We start from the raw sequence: 23,918 nt of genomic DNA, 5'->3' as shown, positions 1-23,918 counted from the left end.
CATTTTGAAGTTTTATTTCAGAACAAACACACTGAGGTTTCTTTTAAACTTCTTTATGAGAGTTGTATAAGGACATTTTAGATTGAAGTATCATCCAGTGCGATTTTACAGAAATATACTCTGAATTTTCACACAAATGTGTATTTTGTATTTGTTAAAAGATTTGTCTTCTTAACGCTATAAGTAGAGTAATCCATATTATAAGAGAGAAAATTTCTGTCTTGAGTGATGTTAATTTCTAATAGTTAAGAGCCGCCTCTCCGTTAACGTTCGCTACCTGCCTGCCTTGGTTTGAAGATGAACGGGCGTTGCTGTTTATTAAGACAAGAGCCGTATTAAGGTGGATCACCATCCGGAAGTCAACACATATTTTGGCTCATTCTCTTAATTACTGTGCAATGAAACGTTACATATTATAAATATCGTATTATGAGATAGAATAATGTTTCAGCTACAACACAAGACACTGGTTCATTTGTTTGTGTTTTCTGATATCGAAAAAGATAACAAATAAAATAAAATATTTGATTCGTTTTATAATGAACACACAAGATGGCACTTGCTGTTAGATCTTACTTGAAGTGCTCAGTTTCGTGAAATGTTTATTTGTATCTATAAAGTACTTTAAAGTAACGATCTTATTATGAAATAGATATATTGTTTGACCGTTTTTCGTGTTATGTTTCACATTTTATTTAAATATTAATTTACATATAAGGAAATAGATTTTGAGAAGAAACTTGCGCAGAACGCCATATTGCGTTGTTGCCAAATTTGAACGTTTACTGTGGTAGTCACAATAATTACATTTCTGGATTCTAGTGTGGTAGTTTACGAAGCGGAACTTAGCTGTGAATTGCGGTAAGGGTCGAAAACTAATTTCTTCAGTAAGTATCCAAGCAGAATTCCATCATTACTTCCTTTATTATCTAGCATCAGTAACAATCGATACTACCTGACAACGCTACATTATTCAAGCAGCGTTTAGCATAGCACCGAGAACACCTAGTGATCCACCTTAAATATAAATAAGCTTGTAATTACACAAAATTTACAGGTATTTATTCCATGTCAAGCACAGTATACGAGGAAGGATTAGAAACTAAAGTTACGAGGCCAATATTTCTGGCGTTTCGTCTGTTATAGAGGAGTGAGGATTGTGCGGTAATTTCAATACATGGAGTTGGCAATTGTGCAGAGTTTCAGCCACCCACCACCTACGGCGCTAGTTATAGGTAAACAGAAATAGCGATTCATTTGGGAAAATGCTATCGCGAAGAAGTCCGCTCAGTTATTCCATTTCTCTGGGCGAAACATGTAACCACAGCTGAAATTCACCGGAAGCTGGTAGAGGTTTACGGAGAGATTGTAATGTGTCGTCAGCATGTCGCAGAATGGTATCGAAAGTTTGCGGCTGGTAGAGAAAACGTCACCGACGAGGAGCACAGTGGCCGACCCAGCACGGCATCAACAAATTTGAACGCAGCTTGCGTGGAGATGATGATTCAGGACAACAAGAGGATCACGTTACGGCATTTGATGACAGAATCGGGAATGTTCGGAAGCGTTCGTCACATTGTGCTTCACTTCACTGTAAACGAGGAGGTGAAACACTTCGTGACAACGTGGCTGGAAACACAGGGACAGGGATTTTACCCTCATCTCAATCTTCAAACTCATCCCACGATATGACAAGTGCCTCAACCGATATGGAGACTGTCAAAAAATAACCTAATGTATGTACTATCTCTTAGCTGTATTGGCTCTAAGAAATGATATACACGTGTTTCACTGCAGGCTGTGTAACTTTACTTTTTGATAACTCGTTATTTATTAATTAAGCAACATGAAAACAGTATAAAAACTACAGATAGTTGTTACCATTTATCTTTAGAACAATACATTATTTAACAAGATTTACCACTAACTCATATGAACCGTAGTAGCATTAAAAGGCCTTAACCATACTGATATGTGAGCATTGCTTAACCTCAGGTAGTGTGGTGGGTAGACTTCAAAAAAGTTTAATGTAAACAATCAGAACTGTTAATTACGCACAATTTTGTTTCAACCTATATCGTACAACTAGCCAAGGCTTACGGATAACAATTAGTATTAAGTAAGTGAATAATGGTGTAATTGTCATAAATAATAAATCCCGTACACGTGGTAATCTAATCATATGATTTCTAATACATCCTTTCACTCTAGCTTCTAATTTCTAGTCTTTGTATAATAAGAATACGTTACGTAATGGGGCTAATTGATTAAAGAAACGTACACGCAATGCAGAATCGCGTTGTTCGAGTCTATTTCTAATGTGTTTTAATTGAATTAGTTCAATCACAAAAAATTAGCACAACAAATAAGTTTAAAAAATGAAAACAGAAGTACGAAGGGCAGTCAAAACGTTCCCGTAATTTTATCGTATCTCTCTATTACCACAATAAAAATATATATTTATATAAACGCCTTCAAAGTAGTCGCCTTCAGAACACACACATTTCCTCCATCACTTTTGTCATTGCTGGATGTTGGGAGTCAGGTGGTGCAGTTCGTTTTTAGGTGATACCGAGGAAGATGTTGGGAGTGAAAAAAGTTAAAAGTTAGTATATAGATAGTGTAAACAAAAGAAGAACGTAATTAGGTTTAGAAAATGCAGAGCGTAACTATGTGATTGTTTATATGTGTAATTGAGTTGATGGCTGAAGTGGTAATTAGGTTTGTTACGAGCCGTAAGTGGTTGAGTTGATTGTACAGTTTTCGATGTTAGTTGCTCAAGTGTATTTCTGAACCTTAGTGGTTGGATTGGTATACGTTAATGTAGCCAGTGATATACAGATACAGTAAATGGTTGAAGTAATTTGGAAGTTGTTTTGGCATCATTGGTGGTTATTAGTAAGAGTATAAAAAGTTAATAACTTTGTCAGTTGAATTAATTTACAACCTAACAAATGGCGAGCAACAAACATCGAAAACTACACAATCAATTCAGCGACTTTTGGCTCATATCAAATCCACTAATAGGGGGCCGCGGTGGCTCAGTGGTAGAGCGTTTACCTCTGGTGCTAGGGGTCCCGGGTTCGTTCCATCCCCCGCCAAGTAAACTTTGTGGTGGACAAACACCGTGTTCGTGGGTTTCCTCGGGGATCTCCCGTTTTCTCCCACTTTCTTCATTCCACCATTTCATTCATTACTCATCATCACAGTCTCCTTTGGCATAACCGTGGAACGTAAAACTCAGATATTTCATTTTTCAAATTACTCATAATCTCAACCACTTACGGCTCGTAACAAACCTTATTACCACTTCTGGTTCATTTCAGACATCTACTCAATTACACATATAAACAATCACATAGTTACGCTCTTCATTTTCTAAACCTAATTACGTCCTCCTTTTGTTTACACTATCTATATACTAACTTATAACACTTTTCACTCTGAACATCTTTCTCGGTATCACCTAAAAACGAACTGCACCACCTGACTCCCAACACTGGAAACAGTTGAAAGTCTTCTTTTTGGCATCTTCCGAAGTTCAGCCGTCGTATTGGTTTTGATTTGTACCGTCACGAAACTGGTACTGATGCTGTTTTCCTTAAAGCATTGTCACCATAAACTAAGGCCATTAAAGTAGGATCTGAAGCAAATTTCGCAAATTTGCATAAAAACTCGGTTGGTGCGTTGCTTGAACTGCGACAATGTAACAACTGATCATCACATACTCTTCCGTTTAGGTACACTACTTGTAAACTGACTGCTATGGCCTGTTAATACTTGTCAAATTCATAATTAGAGAACCTAACGACTGTAGTGTACAAAATTCATTCTGATTGCATCACAAATGCCAAAACTACAATCATTCCCGGAACGTGTTGACTGCCCTTCGTAGTTTTATAAAGTAATACGGAAAATCGTTTTAAATATATGAAAGTTGTAAAAGAAAAATATCTTCCAATTTTAAATAAAAAAAAAAAAATCAATTTTACATCTGTCTATACACTAGTATAAAAATCTAGAGTATAAAATAACATATTCCGGTTTCATTTAGAACAGTTGCATCAAATGTTTAACCAACTAAAAAGTTGCATACAACTTAGTATCATACACGTTCAAATTTCACTTTGCTGAAACATTACTGCAATATTTGATGTATAAATAGCTTAATAGAATACCTATGTAAGTAACTGATTTATAATATAACGTAAGACATACACAACAACATACAAACAGCACAACATACTAAAAAGTATTTCAACATAATTTTTCTGTGCAATGTTATCCTCCCTTCAGTACTTATACAGGGTGGCGCACGAAATGATCCACCATTTTTTTTTAAAATAAAAACTTTATTCACAATCAGATCAGAAAGAAATCCACGTCATAAGAAAGAGCGTACTGTGGAGAAATGTTCTAATTCAAAACATGTTCAATGTGGCCGCCATTGTTGATCTGAACTGCATTTAATCGAACTGCACTGAGGTTATTCACTACTCGACGACACAGGTTTTCATCAATTTCACTGCAAGCCTGAACAAGAAGTCGTCTGAGCTCTGCCAAATTGTTGGGATGTTTCGGAAAAATCTCCACAGATTCCTTCAAATACCCCCACAGGAAGTAATCACATGGGTTAAGATCAGGACTATGAGATGGCCAAGATTGTCCAGCATGAAACCGGTCTGGAAACCAATCAGAAATAACGCGCATGTGAAAAATTTCGTGTAAAAAATCCAAGACAACATTCGCAGTGTGCGGTTTGACTCCATCTTCCATGAATCACTGCGTGTTGATGGGCAAAGCAGTAGCAAGCAACTGCGGGACAAAGTTATTCCGGAGCATAGTCAAGTACCGCCCACTGTTTAGTGTTTCTTCGAAGAACAATGGCCCAATCAGTCCATGGCCGGAAATTGCAACCCAAACTTTAATCCTGAGAGCGTGGTGTAATTTTTCATGAATCAACCGTGGATTTTCATTGGCCCCAAAACGCACATTTTGTTTGTTGACCACTCCGTCCAAATGGAAATGCGCCTCCTCAGAAAACCAAACGTTGTGAAGGATTCGTTGCTTACCCTCTGCCCATTGCGCGAACACTAATCTCTGCTGCTTGTGATCATTTGTGAGTCGTTCCACAACGGTCCTCTTGTATGGATAAAAATAGAGGCCACTCTTCAGAATTCGTTGAACCGAACGTCTTGATATGCCAAGTTGCACTGTTGTCTTTCTTGTCGACTTCCAGGACTCCTCTGTATTGCAACTCTAACAGCTTCATATTCTGAGGCGAACACACAGGCTTCTGTCGAGGACGCTTCGGCTCCAATATTGTTCCTCCCTCTGAAAGTTTTTATACAGTCTGTGGATGGTTTTGTTGGAAGGAGCCCATCGGGTATTAAACCTCTCTCGAAAACTTGCCCTCTAGCGGTGGTAGGGTGAGTTAGGTGTCAATTTATTTTTCAACTGGTTCTCCAAACTGTACTGCTGTAAATGTGTAGATTGCGATTTCTTGTTCCCCTGATACGATTAAAAAAAAAAAAATTGGTGGATTATTTCGTGCGCCACCCTGTACATTTTACTTTCTACACAAAACTATATGCAGTCTACAAATGTTGATATTAGAATGATGGTACCGATATCGATACTTAGTATGAATTGCCAATATTTGTAAAGAAAATTATGTATTTTCTGGTACTGTCACAGGAACCGCATCCTAATAGTTTAGCATATGTCCCACAAAAATGCCAACTTAGAAACAGAAAAAAAAAAATCCCGTGAACTGATTTTCCGTGGTTATTCCTTATGTCCAAGAATATCATCCCAACCGTAATCAGCAGAACATTTACGGTGTTTGGGACTTTCAGACTGTAGCCCACTTAAATTGCATGATTTCCTTTTTTAAGAAAATCTAATGTTAGTCATTCCTATGCGTATAAGCTTCAATCCCCCCCCCCAAAAAGTCCAGCGATCTCTAAAAAGAAAAAAACGAAGCCTTTGTGAGTGAAACCCCTTTCAAACTATTTTCTGGACCCGCCTTTGTTCATTATTTATTTTCCAATAAGAAATTCATTCCGGCATCTACCTAAATAGGAAATTTACCTACATTTAGAATGCAGGAGGTTCCAGTAGTAATAATTTCCTATCTAAGCGGTATTTTGGACCGGTCTACAACGAACCCCTCCGGTAAATACAACTGATGTTAACCGCCAACATTATAGACAAAATAGTTAGATATTCTATCTTACGCTGGCAGTTGAATCTTTCTCTTTACTGTTGATGATTTTGCCGACAGAGGACCGTGAAACTCTCGTCATATTTTGTGCGAAGTAACCCCGTCTTACGGTATGTTTGTTTTGTGTGTATGCAAGTGAGTATCTTCTTTAATTAGTTAAGATGGAATTAGTTAAAAATCACAGGCGCTACGATTTGCCTTTAAAAATAATAATTTCCGATTTAGTGTCGTAAAGCGTAGAGTGGATAATGTAAAGAATTTCAGCATTTGGTATTGTTCAAAATCTACGGTAATTTATTGTGAAATTTACGGACTTCTCACATACAGCGTTGCCTATGGTTTCATATTACAAATTAGAGAGCTCCCAACTGCGGGGTCCCCACTATCATTTATACACTGACTAAAACTTGCGGAATACGCCATCTTCGGAGAGGATATCTCGAATCAAAAGCTACAATCGAGAGTACGCTCGAATCAACACTGCGTCATACGGAAAGTCATCTTCAGTTCTTTATATTATGTCCATGGGCCTGACGGCGATATAGATTGAGTTGAGTTGAATTGAGGAGATTTGATTTTGAGATACATTTAAAAATCTTTTCGTCATGTTATTTAAACGTTTAATAAAAGTTTAAGTACACACTTAAATTTACATGCAATGATCCTTAAATTGACAATATTTATTCATCAACTTAAATTACCAGTTTACTGTACGGAAGTAAACAGACATGTGTAAAACTTGACAAACAAATATTGAGGTGACAACAGTATGTGACATGATACTTTGCTTCTGAGCAGAATTCACTGCTTCTAGTTTTTGATTGTTCTGGGGTTGTTGTATCTGTGCACAATGATTTTTTAAATATACAAGAACACGCATTTTGGAATCATTAATACAGAAACTAGTTTGTTTAAATACTTGATAAAAAAATAATTCACTATCAGCAACATTAGAGCTATTGAGTTTTAGATCACAGTCACAGTTAATCTTGTTTCTATTAAAAATGCCTGTGTTCGTAGTTTTTAATATCGTATCCAAACTCCTGTGACCGATAATCAAAAAGCGGAGTGTATTAATATGAAACACGTTATCTTCCACCCGTATCACGAAGTTTCTGTAATTTGTGCCTAATTTCGATGGCAGTTCTATTCTTTTAAATGCTCCTGAATTAATTTCGTGAAATACGTTATTTGTTATCGATATCTCTTCAGCAATTACTTCTACTCCTTCTTGTTTGATGAGCATAACATCACAACCATCCCACATGAAATGCACAGCATTCACCCGTACAGCAGTGTAGGCTAGAGTTTTAAAATGGCAATTTTTCAGTGCTATATTCGTTGCTGACAAAACTACACCATCTGGAACAAGGGTATGAAATGTGCAATTCCGAAACAAGATCATGGAGTCATTCCAAAGACCGAGATGAATTCCATAGTTTTGTACCGATTCAAAAATACAGTTATCGAATACCGCGTATCGAACTTTATCATTGTTAACTATTGAATACGCAGAAACATTTCTGAATCGAACATGTAGAAAATAGATCTTTTCTCCATTGAAGATCGAGTTTACGCCAATTTGGATCTCTTCAACGTTACGAATTGTTAAATTCTTAAGAACAGGGCTCTCGATGGAGGCTTCTAATTGCAGCATCCCAATGTTGAAAAATGTGACATCTTCCAACATAGAACTTCGTATTGTGTCGAAAATCAGCACTGTTTGGCAGTCCTTGATTGTTAGTTTCCGTGCATTATCTTGCAGTGAAGTGATGGTTATATTCTGGAATGAAGAAAACAATTGGTATTTAACAACAAATGTAACAGGAACGAAAGTCAAAAGCATCTTAAACTAAGACAGTGATGATTTCAGGAGGTGTTCCGAAGCTGCGAAATAAACTTCTTTACGGGGCATATGTCCGATCGTGCTCCCCTGTGTATTGAAGTCCCCGCTAGTGGAATGCTTCTGAAATCATCACTGGAACAAGGGCCGTAACGTGTGTGGGGGGCAGGGGGTAACTGCTCCCCAGGTAAGCTCCCCACCGTTCGAGGAAAGCCCACTTTAAGATAAAATTTTCTTGCTCCATATACGATACGAACATGAAATTATAAATGTAGCATCAAACAGGTTTACTACATAATATAAACAAAACAGCTCACAAAAGGTAAATAAAACAAAAATGAGTCATGGGTCCATTTCAGTAAAAATGTCTACTCTTAGGGGTCCTAGAATATTTATTTGTATGGCTTTGAAATTTGTCAATATAGTCCCCTTAATTAATTTGTCATGTATGAAACGAGGCCAGGGGCGTAACTAACGGCCCCGGAGATCTTGCCGTGCGGGAGGGCCCCACAGGCTCCGGTGTCCCATAAACAGTAAGAGAAAGATGAAAAGAAGGGGCCTATTTTCGAATTTTGCGAGAGGGCCCAAAACAACCTTTTGTAGGGGGCCCAAATATTAATGCTTACCTCCCCCCAAAAAAAATCTAAGTTACGGCGCTGACTGGAACCCATATTGTCGGCATACTCTCCCATTGAAGGGTGAAGCACCTCAAAATAAAGTGAACACTTTAAAACGAGATACAAGTACTAGTAAGCACGGGCATGTCGGGTGGGTGACTGGCTGACATAGCTTGTAAAGAAGATAGTATCAATCAAATCTGTATGTGCATTCATTAATGAAGTAAATACATATATTTCCATGGCTTAAGAATTGAGAGGAATCGATCTGGCTAGCACAACACTTCTGTCGAATTCGCCATCAGATTTCCCCAGATATCAGTTTCTGAGCTAGAATAAAATAGGAGGATAAATCCTCACCCCATCAAGAATCGAAGTCGGATGTCCTCTTAGTTGGTAGACCCCTCACTGACTAAGCTATCGTGGTATTTACTTAATCAAGGTTGTATGTTGTTTCACACAACAAATAAACATTTTAACGGATTCTACAGATTAGTTACATTTTATATGTATCATAGTGGATCTACTCTGGTTAACGTGTTTCTTTTCACCAAAGAGTTGCATATTGATACATATTTAGTCCAGTAGTTAAAATAGCTTATAGGAAAAGTTCAATATTAATATGCGTTTTTTTATACATTGCAGAAACAATTGCTTCCCATATTCTTCGAGGAGAGACTTTATCTATATTATCCTGTACAAGTATTGATTTTCTTTCTTATTTGAAATCAAATCCAATATATTTCAATCAAAAATTTCTTGTACGCCTTATATCTGGAGAACTACATCTAGTGTAGCCAAACCCAAACTATCCAAAAATGTCTATACTGTAAATTACTTGAAATTATCGTGAAAATGAGGTTGTTTAAAGTATCAAACTCAGTATGATGTGCTTATTTCGTAGATGTAGCTCAAAACACTGTATATGGCATAAAACACACTTATCTTACATGTTGGATTATGTATTTGTATGTTACTAAAGACGTTACAGGTGGTATCCCATAGCATACTGATTTAACATACTTCACTTCACTTCACTTTAATTACTGTGCTTAATGGCTACCTTGTGAGCGAATCCGTGCTTAACAGATTTTCATTAATGAATTTCTACGTAGATACACATCTCACAGGTAAGAACCCAACACATTTAAATTATTTACTCATTTCTCGATTAAAACACTATTATAACTTTGTTCTGTCAATTTTACAAATATGTGGATCCGTACAGTAAATCTGCACCGAAGAAGAGATAAATGATCAATCATCCGCTGTCTTTCATCGTTTAAATTTTTACACTAAAATTGAAATATAAAACAATTACTTATTACAAAATTCAGTGGCACTGGTGACTGGGAGCTAGGACTACACCTGAAGATAATTGAGTATAAGAAAGAAAAAGATAAATGAAAGTATGAGTATGTTTCCTGAGATAGTGATTTATGCTGTTTTCAATGCTTAAAATTTACTTTATGTTAAATGAATTATGGCTCAAAAAGTGGTTATATATCCGTGGGTAAAGGAAACGATTGCCGAATTCCTTGCCACATTTCTATATGTCCTTGTAGGAGAAGCATCAATGGCTCAAGCATATTTGAGTGGCGGAGCATATGGTAATTTCCTCTCTATAAACATAGGATTTGCAGCTGGTGCAATGTTGGGTTGTTTGACAGCCGGTGGAGTCTCAGGAGCTCACATGAATCCTGCCATCACGGTGGCTTTTGCTGTTGTTAGAAAAATACCAGCTTTGAAAATGTGTTACTATGTACCAGCTCAATACCTTGGAGCGTTTACTGGTGCGTGTGTTGTGCTCTTAGTCTATCAAGATGCATTGTACAATTACGCTGGTAAAAATAAACTGATTAGAGGTGACAAAGCCACAGCACATATTTGGGCTACATATCCTCAACCTTTTGTGTCCACAGGAGTGGCTTTCGCCGATCAATTTGTCGGGACATTCGTTTTGGTGTTCGCCGTATCTGCTATTCATGATTACAATAATATGTTGATCCCTACACCGTTTGTGCCAGTGTATCTTGGAATGACCATTTTAGGAATAGGTGTTTCTTTTGGATTTAATACTTTCTACGCAATTAACCCTGCTCGTGATTTTGCCCCTCGTTTACTTTCGTTCTTTATTGGTTATAGTAAAGACGTTTTTCATGAGGACAACTTCTGGTTCTTATTGGTGATTGCAGCAACTCACATCGGGGCGATTTTTGGAGCAGTGTTGTATTACCTTTCTGTTGAATACCATTGGCCAGAAGATGAGTTGGTCCCAGAAGGAGATTATGACACTTTGCGTAATGCAGTAATAGAAGCAATTTCCACGAAAGACGAACAAGAAATAGAATCTTAAATTCCTTCTAAATTATAACCTTGTACAGTAAGAGACACTTCTGGATGGTACACTTTTGCCGTAAATTACCATATGAGTGTACCATCCAGAAGTGTCCCTTACTGTACAGTATAAGTATTGTTCCGTAAAAGACGTGTATTTTGAAGTCTTACGATAGCATTAACATTGTTCCAAAGAATCAAAAACCTATTTTTACTCAAATGTGTAAGGATTTTTTTCTTACAGCTTTTACATTGAGTTGGAGTAACCATTACATTGATGAGAACAAGTTGTTTGTAATAGAGTGCGTTGGAGATGCATGATGTGTAATCTCGAGTGCAACAGAAGTAAGAAAATTATTTGCCAGGTTTTCAAACAAATAAAAGTAAACATTATATGCAAAAGATTGAAATCGTGTGTTATAAAGTTGTACATTTGTAGCAAATGATTTTCATTGTTGAATTAATGAATAAATTAGAACTTAAAATAAAGACTTTCTTTATTTCAAGCAAACAGCTAGTTTTCATTTCGGTCTGACACACAATCATAGTCATACGTCTTGCGAATAAAATCAGAAAAATAAACACACTGCTGAACAAGACTAAACTTATTTAATATAAAAACACATTGGGTCTTATGCAGAGTCATTCTGACGCGTGATTAGTGTCATACTAAAGAGTTCGACTAACATATGTTTCGTGCAGTAGTCAGGCTTTAGCATGACGCTAATCATTCGTCAAAACGACTCTGCATAAGGCGGATTGTGTTTTTATATTAAATAAGTTCAGTCTTGTTCAGCAATGTGTTTATTTTTCATTTCGGTGTTTTATATCGAAAGATAAGAAATAATAAACTGACCGAAATCAGGAGGAACTGGGGAAAGAATATACATGTTAGTCTAATTCAGTAGATCAGTAAAGAAAGTTAGTATCCATAAGCGTCGGAGTGTGGGAAGGGTATTGGTCACCGAAAAATTTTATCACATACACGGAGACAAAAATTGAGTAGTGCGGAGTGGGTACCAGGTGTTGTGTGGTGATCGTCCACCGACTGTTCAAATCATTGAAAGTCAGTGCACCTGAGAAAGGACAGTGTTTGGAAGATCATCTTCAAACGTTTGGGCAGAAAGAGTAAATCCGCACAGCAATTGTGCTAAGGCTGCTGAATGATGATTTTAAGGAGTGCAGCATGCGTATGTGTCAGGACATCATCACACGCCACTAAACGAAACAAGACATGCTTCGTAGTTATCACATGGTGGGAAGGCACAAGTATTTGAGTATGGTCTAGAATCTAAGCACCAAAACTATTAGTATGAAGTCTCTTTCGTCGCCGAAGCCGAAGAAACAAGCAAGTCAGTCAAAGTCATGCTGAGCTTTGATGTGAAAGGTATCGTTTACAGTAAGTGCTTGTCACATGGCCAGACGATCAATCAGAACATCTGCAAAGAGATCTTGCTGAGTTTACATTACTCAGTGATCAAGAAGATGTGAGAGTTGTATGATAACAACTCATTAGCCCACGATACTTTCAACATTCGACAGTTCCTATCTGAGAAGAACATAACCGTCCTGGACCACCCCAATATTTACCAGACCTTGCCCCCTGTAATTTTTTTATTCTTCAAGTTGCTAAAGAGGATTATCTAAGACAGTGGTTCCCGATTACTTCAGAGATACGAACCATTTTCTATTTTTAAGGCAAACTATGAACACTACCTTTAAATTTTTTAATCTCGTAAAAGTAGTAGCTACGAAATAGAATATTAACAAATATTAAATGACAATCCTTTATTTGTATTATATTATAAGCATGCAACTTACATATATATACACACACAGTGGTTCCATGACGTTATTTAAATGTTTTATAAATTATCAGATATTAATAACTCCACGCAGTGGTGATTTCAGGGATGGCCCGGAGATAAAATTTCCGCCGGGACATATTTACAACTGTGTCAGCGTTACCAGTATTTTTTGCAGTATTACTCTCTTCCTCTGTGCAATAAAAGACTCCTCGGGGAAAATATGAAATCACCACTGATGCTACGAACCCTGAGGGATCAACTGGCCCCCAGTTGTGAAAGACTGATCTAGGGCAAAGGTTGTTAACAATTTTTTTTTTTAACTGATGACACACTGTACAGAACACCGACGACATCGTGACACAATTACTTCATTTTTATTAATGCTAATATACATTATAGTAGTGTAATACTATAAGACCTATGAAGTATTGACCTTATGTGTTACTAATCAATATCGCTCCCGCAGGAGGCGTTGACTGGTACAGCCTGTCTCAAAATTAATTTTAAATGAATATGCTTCATTATTTTTAAATTCTAAAAGAGGCAATTCTCGACGCGTCTCTGACATCGTTACTGGTGATGAGACTTGGATCTATCAATTTGACCCTGAAAATAAACGCCAGTCTACAGTTTGGATCTTTCCAGACGAAAATCCACCCACAAAAGTGAAGCGACCGCGAAGTGTGGGGAAGAAGATGGTCGCAACTTTCTTCTCCAAATCTGGCCATGTTGCAACTGTTCCACTTGAAGAACAAAGGTACACCACTGTTTGCCTAACAAAAGTGTTCCAGAAGCTTCGGGAACGGCATCCAAGAACTGAATTGCGTGGGATCCTCTTTCATCATGACAACGCGTCCGCACACACGGCCAACATCACAATTCAGTTTTTAGAATCTACGGAGGTCAAACTTATGACTCATCCGCCGTATAGCCCTGACCTGGCCCCGTGTGATTTTTTTCTGTTCCCCAGGATCAAAGATCGCATGCGTGGGAAGAAATTTTGCAGCCCTGAAGAAACTGTAGTGGCTTACGAGAAATAAGTTTCAACACTTGAAGAAAAAGACTGGCAACACTGCTTTCAAAAGTGGTTTTCGAGGATGCAAAAGTGTGTACAGTGTAATGGTGAATACTTTGAGAAAATGTAAGTGTTAAATTGATTTTAAGTATGTAAGTTATTTCACATCTCAAAACTTTCGTAGTGACCCTCTTATTTTCACGAGGACAGTGTTTTATGTTATAAATTTTTCGGTTGTTTATTGTTATAACAAGCCATGTCAACTTTATCACTAATATTGTTTCAGTAGTGGAATAGATTAAGTTATAGTATGAACTGTACCGGTAATCAACATGCAGGGGCGTCATTTAGGGAGGGCAGGAGAATGCAATTGCCCCCCCCCCAAGAGTTTGAGAAATACATATACTTTAATCCAGGAGTTTTCAAACTTTTTGCAGTTGAGGTTCCCCTCAACCACCAAAGTCTAAAAGCGCCTCCCCTGTCAAAAATGAAATGTGTAAACAATATAAATGCATGTGTCCCTTAAAGAATGTTTCATTTATTATTCATTAATGGAAATATCTCATTAACACAGGTGATCTAAATTGTACACACTGACTCAAGGCCGTGCCGTGGGAAATCAGAGCCCGGGGCGAGAGTATATGACGGCACCCCCATATATATATATATATATATATATATATATATATATATATATATATATATATATATATATATATATATATATATATATATATTCCAAGCAATTTTTCCTATCTTTTTCATTTTTTCTCCTGAATTTTTCGCCCCCTCCCGCTACACGGCCCTGCACTGACTACACCTTTTAATGTTATTACCGGTGTTAATAATTATAAATTATGGTAAGTCCGATATTTATGTTAAAATTAAAAAATACGAGCAGAGAGGAAATTTACATAACAAAAACCGACAGATTTAAATGTTGAGCAAAGTCAATGCGTTGTATGAGCTTGTTTTGAGTCACACATTTTTTTTTTTTTTTTTTAATCTCGGCACATATTTTGAAATGGCAAGACGCATCTCTTTCTGGAAATTTATTTTTCAAATATATTTGGATTTAATCACCGCCATGGCTTAAAATCCAGTTTCGCTGAGATAGGAATTTGCAAAAGGAAGGAACACTCGCAAGGCCTTCTTACTTAATTCCGGATACTCATTCTTCACTGAGCTCCAAAATTCAGGCAACGATCCAGAGAGAAACTTTGTCTTCAATGTGCTGTCTGAAGAGAGCTCAATAAGCAGTTCCTCTTCTCGGATGGTAAAATTTGGTGATTCTCTCCGCTCAGTGGATTCACGACCCAGTTGTGCTGTGTGTCCTCTAGAAAGTACTTCTTGAATTGGGAAATAAAGTTGTGTTAAGAAGACACAGATAAATAGAATATGATTAGTGCTAATCTAAACAAGCATTTTACACATTTAAGGCAAAGGTGAAAGTGTCACCCCTGATCGCATGTGGAACAGGGGTGATACGAAGGCTTAGTCCACTATGTATTACTAAAGAAGAAGGGTGCAGACTTAAGTATGCGTGTTGCATTATAAATATGTTCCTTTGTAGGATCTTTTTTTTCTAAAAGTCCTCGCGCCTCCCCAGGGTGGCGCGCCGCATAGTTTGAAAACCTCTGCTTCAATCTATCTATCTATAAAAAATGCTACAATAGCAATAAAAACGGCTAAGCTCCAACCTCTAACTTTTGATATCAAACCTTTGATTTACGGTTATTTGTGATTTTACGTTAAACAAAGACAAATATTTTAAAGTATGTGTAATTTAAATACACTTTTTTTTTTAAAAAAAAAAATAAAGTTTGTTTTAAAATTATTGTTTTAATAAGCATTTGTATTTTAATAAGCTTTTGTATTTTAATAAGCTTTTGTATTTTAATAAGCCTTCTCCAAAATCAATGCAAATGAATTGTGCTGCCATCTTTGGAGTTCTTTTAAACTATATGTTTGTGGACGTTTATATGTTTGTAGTCAATCCTTTCGACAATGATATCTCCGAAACTACAGGCTCTTGAAAATTGACGTTTTCACTGATCGATTGCAAATTTTGCGTAGATTGTATCCAGTTCTAATTAAATATTTAAGAAAAACATAGCCATTATCTCTTCATTACATTTTTACGGGTACACTGGAAGTGTTGAAAGCTTAAAAAAAAAAAAAAAAACCTAAAGCATCATACCCTACGCATTATACATTCCAGAAGCACATAATTGTATATAGGGTTTGTATGTGTCAGACGTTTGCTTTATGGCCAAATAATAATGAAAAAGGAAGGATAACCATTTCTCCAGTCTAAGATGAATCTTTATTTTTTGGAGTGTTTTGCCCTATGAACACCATATATAACTGACATTATAATTAATTGTGTATGTAATGTATTTGCTTATTACATACTGCATGCAAAAAGAAAGAAAACACTGGATATACATGACTTAGAAACTCCAACCGGAAGTAAACTCAAATCTTGAAACGGTGCGAGATATTGAGAAAAAATAATCGAAAAATCTCCCCTTTATGATACCCTTTACCGAATTTTTTTCTTAATCAAGACGTCTTTCACTTGTGTCTGTAAAGGGGCATGTACAGATGTTGTGAGGAATGAGAAGGAGATTTATGCTCATATGTGAATGATGCGCTGAGTAGAGAGTGCAGGTTCAGCTAGTATATATATTAAAATGCTAGCTTTATATGTTTGACCGCATTTTTTTCGACGATGATATCTCAGAAACCACAAATGCTAGAAACGTGCCGTTTTCACTGGTCGATTCCAAATTTTGTGTAAACTGTCCAGTTCTCATTCAAATTTTCAAAAACCGTGTCGTCATTGTTCTATTCAACGTTTTAGGGGCCGTATTGAACCCATAAGATTAACATTGTTGCAGGCCGTAACTACAGTGCTAGGCAACCAGTAGAGAAGTTTCGTATGACATGTTGACGGACATCACAGGCGCTTTGCTTAAATCTGAATGACAACTGCATGCTGACTACTTCAAAGGCCTCAAGAGACGCAATGAGGCGTACTCGGACGGTGACAGTTGTTTGTTTCTAAGCCCTAAGTGAAATGGAAGATACGTAACAATTAAAATATATTTACTTTATACGAGTACCTTTACAGCAGTGTTCGAAATATTTTCTTCTGACCGAAGCATCAATTTTCAAAAGTAGGCGCCATAATAAATGGGTGACATCCAGAAGTCCTAAAGTGCAGAAGTCCTAAAATGCAGAAGTCCTAAAAATATGGGCACTAGACCTAAATTTTAGGACTTCTGCACTTTAGGACTTCTGCATTTTAGGACTTCTGCACTTTAGGACTTCTGCATTTTAGGACTTCTGCACTTTAGGTCTTCTGCATTTTAGGACTTCTGCACTTTAGGACTTCTGCATTTTAGGACTTCTGCCGTTTAGGACTTCTGCCATTTAGGACTTGTGCCTTTATCATTCACTTGCTTTAGTTCTGAAATTCGCCACCACCACACGAAATTGGGACGATGCAGCAACTAGTTGGCAATAATGTTACGAACGTATCTAATTCCAACAGTAACAGCTATATTTGTACTACTAAGATCGTTATTATCACTATCTGTTCTGCACTTATACACGAATTACATAATACAACCTATTTCATTCTAAGAATTAATTACATAATTTGTTAAGAAATTCGTTTCTTTCGAATGGAGATACGAGAATCCCAAGACAAATTCCTAAAACAAGAATAAATAAATAAATAAATAAATAATAAAAAAATGTTTAAAAAGAATATTTTACCAGACTTCTGAAACCAAGCAAACATTCAGAATTGCAATATATACTGTGCGGAGCGTATTTTATTAAGAGTAGAACAAAAATCTACCAAAGTTTACTTAATTAGGACAAAAGCACACTAGACATTTCACGAGTGAACATTAAATACCAACTGTATACATAAAGAACGCAGTAAATTTAAAATTGAGCAAAGAACATTTATTATGCAATACAGTCGGTGACATTAATAAGTCTTAAATGGCACAAGTCCTAAAAATATAGGCATTAGACCTAAATTTTAGGTCCTGTGCCATTTTTGCAGAAATTACTACATAGTCATTTAGGGGTGTAGCCTGCAAATTTTTCTAGGGGAGCATGATTTTTATATATTAAAAGCAAATCAAAAGTTTATTTCCAGATTACGAAAGCTTCAATAAGACAATAAATTTATACATATTACACATGTACACAAATACATAATATTATTATATTTCCAGTTAGTTCCTTTTTGAAACCTGGACCTTGACAGAGCGTAAATTTAAAATCACAGCTTGTGGGAAATGTACGAATCAGGTAGTTATAAGAAATCGGAAACTGTTCATGGAAATCCATTTGTTTGACTGTATTTATCTTCTGTACTCTTATATAAAAGAGTAAAGATGAGTGATTTTTTGGGCATACTACTACAAGTAGAGTCGTTAAATTTTAATTATAAAATATAATTTTCTTATGAAAGCAGGACATAAGAAAGAATTTTTGGAAATAAGTATCGTAAAACGGGTGGGGCAAGATTTTTTTAAAGGGTAGTGTATCTCGCAAGTTTCTGAAGCTAGTAAAATGAAACTTGGCATATAATCTTTCCTGTTAAAAAAAAAAAAAAAAAAAAACTGAAAATTGAACACATAAAAAGGAAAGAGCAAAGGGAGCACTTTTTTAATGTTCGAATTCCCCATTACTTACTCAGAAAATATGTAAATAAATTAAGGAAGGATTTGTTTAAGCTAGATGCGTGAAACTCGGTATTTGAACTTTTAACTAAAAGTAATAAAATACTATATGTTTCAGTATCTTGAAAATTACACTTCTAAGGGGAAGGAGGGTCAATTTCTATAATATTAAAATATCCCACTGCTTATAAGATTTGGGCAGAAAACTCTTTTCCTTTAGGCCTCGGTTATTCCAGTTAAGCAAATGAGAGTACAAAGTGGCTAATTAATTAGGTTCTTTTAATTATTTTAACATGTTGACGTAGTTTAATTCTTTTAAAACTGTATTCTTTCACATTCTATTATAAACATCCTTCATTTGCTGTAATTATTAAACACGTTTAAGAACAAAAGAGTAACTCATAATAGAAACAATTTCTGCAGGAACAACTGGTAGGATTCAGCCTCTTGTTGTGTTCTTTAGGCCGTTAAAAATTTTCTTGAGACATTTTTCTGACACTGTCCTTCTCTACAACTATAACATGAATTTACATCTCCGTAATAATATAATTAAGATCTCATCACTGATTCATAATCAGTTTTCTTTTCCTAGATTTGCTAATCTTATTGGGTATGCATGATATAAAAGCGGTTATTGGAAGAAAAACCATCTGTGTTTGAAAATTTTCTTTCAAAGATTGTGCAGCATTTTGCGATTTGTGCACAGTTATTGCCGTAATAAGGTGTGCGTGGTGTATACAATGTTTATGCATCACACACTTTTTTACTATATATCATGACCGTAAAACGTTTTCCCAATCAATTAATAATTATAACATTTGAGGATATAAGAAGTTCTGACATAGAGTGAAGCGAGGGGACTCACTATAAATAAGTAACCCTTGCCAATTACAGAAACATTTAATTTTTATTTTATTTATTAATTTATATATTCTACCTCGTGAATTTATTTCTCCCTAACGAATAATTTTCATTTTGAAGAGTGGACGTTTCGGTGTAAACATTAGAACTTTTACACCGAACCAGCCTGACCTTAACCGGCGAACGTCCTTACACCGAGCAATCCGTACACCGAAACGCCCTGCACCAAAACGTCCTACACCGAAACAGCCGTATCCCAGGAGTAGTTAATTACGAATATGACAATTATTTGCTACAGAAAGACTTCTGTACAAGAAATATATGTGTAAAAATAATTTACTTCAAAACAACACAAGGAAAGCAAAATTTATGACGTACATAACTAAAACACAATATTATGTTACTAATATGAAGTCAATGGTGTGGAAATAGAGAAAAACAGACATTATGAAAGATCTGGGAATCACATTTGGTAGAAAGTTAAAATTTTGTCAACATAGAAATATATCATGGAAAGAGTAAGAAAGGACAATAGGCTTCATTTATTTATTTATTTACTAGCAGCGTTCACCCCGCTTCGCTGCGGTCACCCCGGAACGCAATAAACTTTGTTACTTAGATAATTTTTACTTTTTCGCTTTCAAGTGATATGATAAAAACCATAGAAGATTGCAGTAAATGTTAACATTATATCGCCTGTCATTTATGTTAACCCGCCCCGCTTCGCTGCGGTCACCCCGGAACGCAATAAACTTTGTTACTTAGATAATTTTTACTTTTTCGCTTTCAAGTGATATGATAAAAACCATAGTAGCTTCCAGTAAATGTTAACATTATATCGCCTGTCATTTATGTTAACCCGCCGAGTGACACGGTCATGCGGGTTGCATATAAATACGTTTATTTTTATACCTATGATGAACTAACAAAGGATTTGTACGTTATGGACACTTGAATGGTCAATTATCTCAAGACACTGGTAATTAAAAATTAAAGTGATATGATAAAAACCATCTAGGGTCCAAATCCTAATAACCCCCCAAAAATGAAAGAAATTGGTTCAGCCGTATTAGCGTGATGAGCTAACAAAGGATTTGTGCGTTCTCTTTTATATAATAGATTTATTATTTCAGAACGATAGAATATGTATTTATACAAATAACTTGTAAGAACTAAGGCTCTGTAATATGAAACAGTATATCTAAAACTTGACTAACAGATTGACAGTATTCTTCTTACGGACGCGATGGTAGCGCCACAAGAGATTTTTAGGACTTCTGCACTTTAGGACTTCTGCGCTTTAGGACTTCTGCCTCGGTATGATTTTTAGGACTTCTGCCTTTTAGGACTTCTGCATTTTAGGACTTCTGCACTTTAGGACTTCTGCATTTTAGGACTTCTGCACTTTAGGACTTCTGCACTTTAGGACTTCTGCCATTTAGGACTTGTGCCGCGAAATAATTTTTAGGACTTGTGCATTTTAGGTCTAATGCCGTTTAGGACTTCTGCATTTTAGGACTTCTGCCATTTAGGACTTCTGCCGCGTCCCCAATTTAATTTGATAGATAGGCCTATATATAGTCTACAAATTATCCAGTCGCGAAGGCGACCTGGCGCCCGGGAGTTTTTGAAACCTGACTTACGAGTTCAGTCATGTACGCAAGAATTTGTTTCGGGGCGAGTCCAAAGCTTTTGTGGGGTCGAAATTCAATATGAGGATGAAACATTAAAATTTATGAAATTACCCCTAAAATTAGACTAAATTTACATAAATGTCAGGATTTCGGGGGAGGGGGTCGTACTCCCAGGACCTACTCCGAGCATACGTCCAGCTTATGTTTTATTTAAGCAGTATTTAATAAGATTGATGTAGCAGCTCTGTGTAGAAATACGTAATTTTTAAACTTAAGTTGAGCAGTAATTGTTCATTATTTTGAAAGTCAATAATAACTATTATAGTAATAACAGACAAATTTAATAAACATAATAATAATAATAATAATAATAATAATAATAATAATAATAATAATAATAATAATAATAATAATAATAATAATAATAATAATAATACAGTGATAATATTTTCTCACTTCTTTCATTTAAACCTTTTTTTTTTTTTTTTTTTTTTTTTTACATCCAATGATTATGCTCTCCTAGGGTAAGGGAGATATTGGTGATGATAATGAAATAAATGGTGAAATAAAGGACTTTGGAACAAAGGGCAGAATGTCGAGAGAACTCATGTACACAGTGTTTGTCCACCACAAAGCCTACTTGGGGGCGTACTGGAATCGAACCAGAAACCCATGTACCAGAGTGAGCCACCGCGGCCAAACATTTTTTTTTTTATTTAAGCGAAAATGATCATTTTATTTGTCTCATCTCAAATTTAAATATTCATTTCTCGTCAGTAGCTGATGTAGAAGGTAAAAATTAGAAGGCGGGTGGGGTGGGGGCAGCCAGACTATGATAAGTATATCATGAGTTTACTATAAGCTTTAATAAATAAATAAATAAATAATAGCTTAAATTATTTTAGTTACTTAAAAAACTGAGGGGGGGGGGCTAAGCCCCTCCGGCCCTGGGCTAGATCCGCCACTGTTTCTCGTCTCGTTTCGAGACAAAAGAAAAAAATCTCGTCTCATGAGCAACACTATTTCTAACCAATAGCAGCGAGAACGGTTTTGGCTCCCCACTCTTGCACCTGAGAAATAAGAACAAGCTCTATGCGAATCCACTCTCATGAATTTTATCTGTACTTTACGAAACCAATGGCTTGACTATGGGCCCTAAAAGTAATCTCATTTGTGCACCGCTGCGTCTACGGGGCAGATATCGCTGCCACTGCTTCTAGCCGTTATTGCCGCTACATAACAGGATGACTCTATAATGTAGCTTTTGTGCATAAAATAATAAATAATAAAATTGATTGCATAGAATTAAGTTCAAACATATTTCTCTCCATGTTCCAACGTCTAGAACGAGGTTGAACAATAGTAGTACCCTGTGCTGTAAGAAAGCACGTACTGGCATCCTATATACAGGGGCGGCTTTAGGATTTTAAGTTTGGGTAGGCTCGCTCTCTCCCTTGTAGATACATATACACACATTTGATTGATTAATGACAGTAGAAAATTACTTTTACAGTAGTGGTTGATGATATTTGTTAATTAATTATCTACTATTAATATAAAAAGTAGAAAATATATTTACTCTGTATTGTATTTTTAGCGTTTATATATTTTTCAAAATTGTTGGGTAGGCCTGTACATACCTGGTCTACCCGCTAAAGCCGCCACTGCCTCTATGAAACCCCTTTATGGAGAACAAGCTCTAACTACAGTAATATTGAAGAAAGGTGTCGAAATGATAGATGTGTGTCGTTGGACGTTCGAAGACGATTTAAGACCCCTTATATGGAGCGTAGCACTTTACGGATCAGAGACGTGAACACTGAGAAAAGCTGAAATATTCAAGCTGGAAGCATTTGAAATGTGGTATTGGCGCAGAATGCTGCGCCTGCGCATATCATGGATCAAAAGGAAAAGGAATAAAGACGTACTAAAGGAAGCTAATGAAGGACGACAGATCATGAAAATGATAGAAAAAAAAAGAAATAGCATGTTTGGCCATCTTATTCGGCACTCCGGTTAGATCACTATGTTCATAGAGAGAAGGGCAGAAGGAAAACCAGGAAGAGGGAGACCAAGGATAGAATTTCTAGATGCAGTTACTAAGATTAGACCTTATCAAAGTATAAAACAGCTCTCCCAAGGGAGAGAAAAGTTTTAAAATTTCCATGTTTCCCACCAACCTATGGTTGAGGTGAGAAAGAAGATATCTGAAAGAGTGGTCAGGAATACAGTTTGTAATCTGATATGCTGAATTAATTAGTGAAACAGTAAAAAAAAAAAAAAAAAAAAATCTGTATTTTTTCTTTCTGTGAAAATAATGTCCTTTACCATACATGTAAACGAACACTGTAAATGGTCAGTTTTGTTACAATAAATAAATAAATAAGTAAAGAAGTAATACGTTCTGCTTACCTGGGGTCCAGATTCTTTGCAGAAACACGTGACCTCCTCATTTACATGTACACAAGCACCTTCAATTGTATAATTTTGTGATATTACTCTGTCGATCAGAATGAAGAAAATTGTCCAAAAATAAATACCACAATACATGACAACAGTATTCCTTGAGCAGTAGACGTAACTAAGAAATTACAGTTTCTGAGGCTTACACTAGATAAAGATGTTACGAACAACTTCGCCATCAAAACCACATCCGTTTTTTCTTTTTCTTTTTTCTTTTTTTTTTAAACTCTATCAACATCTCTCAAAAGGAAAAACACTTACCATTTTAAGCTATAAGGGAAGTGGAATACGCTGACATACAACTTCCGGTGCACTGTGGTCTTTGTTATTTCCTTATAGTTATTTACAAAACATCGTAACTTGAAACGCAAATTCTTTTATCAGATTCTATGAATCCAATGTTGT

The 23,918-nt window shown here is 36.1% G+C and overlaps 1 protein-coding gene across 1 annotated transcript; it reads right to left on the bottom strand.

The window, feature by feature from the left end:
* Window positions 1-6,870: 6,870 nt before the first annotated feature.
* On the bottom strand, window positions 6,871-23,633 carry LOC145683572 (uncharacterized). Its single transcript, XM_081754920.1, has 2 exons — window positions 23,463-23,633; window positions 6,871-8,009 (listed from the first exon to the last, which is right to left on the bottom strand). Exons 1-2 carry the CDS (start codon window positions 23,598-23,600, stop codon window positions 6,924-6,926), a joined length of 1,224 nt encoding a protein of 407 aa, XP_081611046.1. The 5' UTR covers window positions 23,601-23,633; the 3' UTR covers window positions 6,871-6,923.
* Between the last annotated feature and the right edge of the window lie 285 nt (window positions 23,634-23,918).

This window comes from Thermobia domestica, chromosome 4 (assembly GCF_964235325.1).
Source record: "Thermobia domestica chromosome 4, izTheDome1.hap1.1, whole genome shotgun sequence".
NCBI classification, from domain to species: Eukaryota; Metazoa; Arthropoda; class Insecta; order Zygentoma; family Lepismatidae; genus Thermobia; species Thermobia domestica.
This window is presented reverse-complemented; position numbering and strand designations above follow the sequence as displayed.